The sequence below is a fragment of the Phlebotomus papatasi genome, chromosome 5 (assembly GCF_024763615.1).
Source record: "Phlebotomus papatasi isolate M1 chromosome 5, Ppap_2.1, whole genome shotgun sequence".
In the NCBI taxonomy this organism is placed as follows: domain Eukaryota; kingdom Metazoa; phylum Arthropoda; class Insecta; order Diptera; family Psychodidae; genus Phlebotomus; species Phlebotomus papatasi.
This window is the reverse complement of record NC_077226.1, coordinates 2421423-2427422: the sequence shown is the minus strand read 5'-3', so window position 1 is coordinate 2427422 and position 6000 is coordinate 2421423. Positions and strand designations below refer to the sequence as shown.

The 6000-nt window shown below is 33.5% G+C and overlaps 1 protein-coding gene across 1 annotated transcript in view; it reads left to right on the top strand.

Annotated features, from left to right (window-relative positions):
• The first annotated feature begins 1290 nt into the window (after positions 1 to 1290).
• The window catches only part of LOC129808783 (rho GTPase-activating protein 36), a 28191-nt gene continuing 23481 nt past the window's right edge, over positions 1291 to 6000 (top strand). The window contains exon 1 of the mRNA XM_055858637.1: positions 1291 to 1763. Within this exon, the coding sequence (XP_055714612.1) occupies positions 1594 to 1763 (170 nt within the window). The 5' untranslated portion in view covers positions 1291 to 1593. The remainder of the gene's footprint in view (positions 1764 to 6000) is intronic.

The window sequence follows — 6000 nt, the reverse complement described above, 5'->3', positions numbered from 1 at the left end:
AAAACACAAAAAAAAGCAATAAAGATCACAGAATTTTCCCACAAATCCTTTCACTGGTTACTTCTTTAATAATTTTTGATAAGTTTATTACGGAAATTTGCTTACCTTCGTACAAAATTACGTGAAAAATATTACAACAAATATCACAAAGGGCACCGTCCGCCATCTTCTATTTGACAACTGAACCGTATTGGGTGCATTTTTCGAGCAAAGCAAACACTTTTTCAAGGCAATTTTTAGAAGATTTTCCACGGAGAATTCAAAAAATAAATAGTTACAAATGCTTCCAAAACTCACCAATTTTCTTTTCCAATTTACAAATCATCGATTTTCCACGTGATTTTAATAATTTTCTACGAATAATGAAATGTTGCAAAAGTCGCTGCGTGATCCATATTTAGCCTATTTTTGCTATCAAATCACGCCTTTTAATCAATTCTGTGTCACTAAACTAATTCTAAAAATTATTTTCTTTATGTTTACACCAATTTTTAGTGAAATTTCATTAATTGAACTTCACAAATTGGCTTTAAAAAGCAATCTCGGCGACGTTTTTTTTCAAATCCTGGCGACTACCACTACAAAAGCAGAAAAACGACTTTTTCCTTATATGTTGGTTCCTCTGGTAAGCCACATACCTGACGCAATTATTAAAAGAAACGATCAGACGACAGATGGTGTCACTATCCCTCCGCTAAGAAATACATCTACTCCGTACGTAAAGAAAGGAAAAAGAAGTGCTCACGAGAGGATCAAGCGAGTGTCATAAGTTGTCATGTCCCGGAAATTTCCTGAGTTGTGTACAAGTAGTTAATTTTTTTTACCTCTTTGAATAAATTTGTTGCATAATCACGGCTGTTTTTGGTCCAAATTGAAATAGTTTTTTGTTCCTTTATGCAGCTTCCAAAATGGCGATTGTAACCGTTTAGAAGTTTTTTTTTGAGGTTATATTGCCCATGGCAGCGCCTCCAAACTTCAGTTGACACTACAAAAACTATACCAACAAAAAAACTGACTCCCTATTTGTGCGCGTGTGCCAGGAAATTGAGGCGCCAGCGCAAGTCAAACACACTGTCACTTCGGCGCTGGCTTTCGTTACTCTTTTTTTTTTGTCTGTGTTCCTTCCATCGAGTTGGCTTTGTGTTTTATTTGGGACGTCCGTGAAATCCTGCAAAGGCGCCATCTAGTTGGTGAATTTTGTGTGCACTTCACCTGGTGCAGTGGCCCACGTTGAAGGTGCAACACGACCTGTCAAATTGATTGGACATCCCCAATTTGCTGATAGCGCACACAGGCAGGTGAGTGTTTGTCAGGCTTGGGGGAGGGGGAATAGAGGCGCAGGTGTCTTGAATTGCGAGAGGGCGCATCAGTCGACGCGCCAGCGCAAAGTCAGAACGCCCTCGCGCGAATCTCTGTGGCGCGGTGTCTGTGTACGCGTGAAGTGTTGAGTGTCCTTTGACGCAGGAGGCTAGGCCCCATGAGCCTCACGGAATCAGTGTTGGGGGAATTAGTGAAGGATTTATCGGCATCCAGGTGGCGCCACTTACAGCATTGCCGTGGAAGAAAGAGAGAAGTGTGAGCCCAAAAAGGGAAATGGGAAAGCGCGAACGCATGCGCGAACGATGGTTGCTGACGCGCAAGACTTGGCGCTACATGACTGATGCCAGGCGTCTTCTGCCGATTCCCGTTGATACACAAGAATGTGAAAAACACTTCCAGGAAGCATGTCAGGCACAAACAAAATATCTTCTATGGCCAATTAAGTAGGCAAAACATAAAAAAGAAAAGAAAAATTTTTGGCGCCAAAATCAAAGCACACAGCAATAGAGATCGTTATGTCAATTCAAAAAAACAAATGTCAATTCCCTTATTTACTGTACACCCGGCTGACACCATTAGCTGAGTTCAGCGCTGAAAGCTGCTGATTACTGAGCTAAAATCTCAGCACGGTTGTATGAAATTAGTGCTGAGGCAACCCGTCAAATCATTATTCTACCTGCCGATTTTACTCTGAGGTTTTTTTGAATTTTAACGGTATATTCCAGTGTATTCAGAGAAAATCTGTAGATTTTCTGCTGAATTTCTGCAGAAAATCTACAGACTTTCGGTAGAATTTCTGCCGAGAAAATCGGCATAGTGTCCATTACTTCACAAAAATATTGTTGATTTATGTAGAAACTGTAGGAGTTATAAAGAAAATGGTATGCTCTGCTTAACAAGTATTACCGATTAAACATTTTAAATAAGTAAAAAGATGCGAGCAAAAATACTAATTTTTTAAAAATCGCCCATGGAATGATACAAAAACACGAAATTTAGGTCGATACTCTGCTTAAAGTTTTCACTTCACTTTTCTCTACTTGTAACACGGTGTCGCAGAATTCTTTATTTTATATAAACACCGTGATATCACAAAAAATAACTCTATTGAATTTTGCAAAGTTCAGTGAAAAATGTTTTCCATCTCTTCTGACACATCTTGTCTGGAAAGTCTGGAATGTAGAAAAAATCTACAGAAAATCGGCAGAATATCTACAGAAATTCGTCCAGAGATTCGTCAGAAAATCTGCCGAAATATTCTGACGAATTTTGTCCCAAGCCCAAATAAAATTCGTAAGAATATCTACAGAATTATCTGCAGATATTCTGTACAGGTGTAGATTTTCTCTACAGAAATCTTAAAGATATCTGCAGATATTATTTGACGGGAACTAAATTTGTGTCGTTTTTGGTCACAATTATTGTCAATTCCGCATCAAAATTCTCGTGAAAAATTTCAAAATTATTCAACTTACGCCCTCTATTGCAATAGAGGAAACTTAATTGAATGCCTTTTGAAAAATTTAAATTTCAAATTGTGATTTTCAGTTAGAAAGTTTTTGAGTGTAATGATGCAATAGTAGTCGATTCTTTGAAATGGTTTTTTCTACTGAAAACTATTGGGCAGGCCTGAGCTAAAAGAAAAGCCGAAGTGAATTTGGTGGTGCCTATTGGCATTCCTTGAAATGCGGCGAAAATTCACGTAGAGAAAATGAGAGGTTTTTTAATGTGATAATTGTTTAATTCCTTAGAGCTAAGTCAATTTCACACGAAAATCCTTTTATTAATTTAGTTGAATATAGTTATTTGGGTTAATTGTGAATAATTGTCGATATTAAAACAAAAACATTGGGATGAAATTTTAAGCTGGAAGACTCATATTCTTTTGAGCTGTCCCAAAATTCAGGAAAAGTTTGAGAAAAATCCTTTTGTACAACAATTATTTTGGTTAATAAGGAATGCAAAAGTACATATTACAAGAAGAGACACAACCTGCTAATAAGGATAAAATAGAGAAGAAAATATTTTGTCGCATTTCAGAGATTTTTTGCAACCGCAGCGCCGCCAGACGTTTGTAAAATGAGTTATTTGTGTCTCTATCTCTCTCTCACAGTTGCATTGCGCGCGATTTAAGAACTTTCCATTTGAAGTGATATTTGCATTTAATTTCTTTCTATTTCTGCAAGATTCAAGTAAAAGAATGTGTCGTGAACAACTATCCGTCTTCCGACAAAGATATCAAGAAGACAATTTCTTTCTATATGAGTTTTTATGTCTGCTAGGGTAAGTGTGCCAAATTTCGGCATAGTTGCATGTAAGCACCGAAGTCCTAAGTTTGAAATGCAATATTTTTAATTCATATTGATAATTTTTGTTACTTCCTTTTCGGGAGGGTTGTGTGGAACCTTCAAGACTAGTTTATCATTTTTGTTTTCTTTAAATCACTTCCTAAAATATTGAAAAATTAATAAAAATATGGACATTGCTTTGGGTAGTATTTCGGCCACTTTGTGTGAAATTTCGGCCACCTTTCTTCTGACCACATTTTGTGACGCAACGGATAGAAAATTTCAAAACGTCAAACGGAACAAGTTTAATATTTAATTTAATACGTTTATATGACCCACAAACCCTGAGATCTTCCGTGTAATTTGTCCTGAAGACCTGAAGAGTAGTATCTCAAATTTACGCGCAGATTCCCGTAGCAATTTGCACTTCCTGAACTCTTCCAATGACTTTTTCACATCATCTTTTTCATAGAAGCGATGGTTTTTTTCTCTGGACATTGTAGAATTCAGAAATTGAAAAAGAAAACATAAAATGAATAAGAAATTTAGGAAAGCAAAAGATGTGGCCGAAATAGGCAACACTACGCTCCCCGGAGAGACGCTCACAAAGTATCTCCTTTTTTTACGCGAAATACAGTATCCAGCTGGGAAATTTTACCCTAAATTTAAAGATTGATTCACTATTAACATAAACAGAAACAATCTTTAATGAAAACTAATCAATTTTCATGAAAAACACCGAAGGAAAACCTTCTGCACTTCACCACAAATCACAAGACTGCTAGAAACACAATCGATCTGTCACATATTTTGTGAGACTCTTTCCACACTGAGTTTTTACAACACAATTTAAATTCAAATTATACCTATAATTTAACTGTCTTTGTGTTAATACATCCTAAAATGAATAAATATTTGAAAGCAAAATGAATTCATTAACTATTCGAAGATTACATACATAATTTTAATTAATTTATTTGCATGGCCGAAATTACACTCAAAGTGGCCGAAATTAGAAGCTGGCCGAAATTTGGCACACTTACCCTATGTCTTTTTGGCTCAAAAATATTTATCATGGCACCGTGAATGAGCGGGATTAGTGTTACCAGTATGGCTATCTGTAATTTCCATTAAAATTATCAAAACAAAATTACAGGATATTAATATATCCTACTACTGTCCTGGAAACATTAGAAAATTAAAAGAAAAAAAAAGTATATATATATATACATAAATATTTAATATTTATGACTCAAGTCCTAAAATACTATTTTTGACACAACGACTAAAGTAGTGTAAATCCGAAATCTTCAATAATTAAAAATGTTTCTTTTTTTTTAAACTTTAATTCAACAATATATATATTTTTTTATTATGAACTTCTTTGTGTAAAAAATTTTTTTAACATAAAACGAATTGTTTTTTTCTTCTTTATAGAAAAGTGGCACTTTTATGATAAACTGGATTTTCGCATCTTTTAAGATCAAATATATCATGAATTCACAAACAAAATGCTTTTTTTTTACAATCATTTAAATATTTAATTTTTTTTTTCTAGACAATGATTTAAACAGAGAGATAAAAACTATTAAAAAAAACTGTTAATGCTCTTTGGTAGAATTTTGTATAATTTTTACAACTATACACATACACTCAGTTCCGGGATTATGCAAATTTTCGGGACTGAAGAAAACGTGCGAAATAATATTATGCATCATTTTGTTAAAAGTAACGTATAGCAAAACTTTAATCGTCCCAAATTATATACGTTAAATGTCATGAGTGTTTGTTTATGTATCATAAAAAAATTCTACACAGACTAAACTTTTTTTTATTATTTATCGGGTTTATTTGTAAATCTGGATATTTATGTTCATTGTTAATTACTGAAAACAGCTTATTTAAGATAAATCTTGAAATCAATTATTTTTTCTTAATATTGAGAATTAGATATATAAAAAAAATATGTGATTTCCATGAATTTGAGTAACTTGTCACCTGTAGCGAAGGTAGTTGTTCTACTGTGTTTGAATTATAAACACGTATCTAATAAAAATACAAAATTATATGAATTTCACTTATTTGTGAATTTCAATAAAATTAAAGAAACGAATATTATAAAAATGAACGGTTAGCGGATTTTTACACCATTTGAGTCGCACTGGAATATCAGAACTAACACACTAGTAATAAATATAATTTAAGATTAAAACAAAGTTGAACGAAAAAGCTTTGATTTGAATTAACAAATTGAATAATTGAATAAAATAAATGAGATTTAGAAAGTAGACATTTCAATTTTGTTTAATTAAAAAAATAGTTAAGTGATAATAAACTCCTTGTTTCTATGCGTATTTCATAATTCATATTTTCTTCTGAATACTATTTTTTA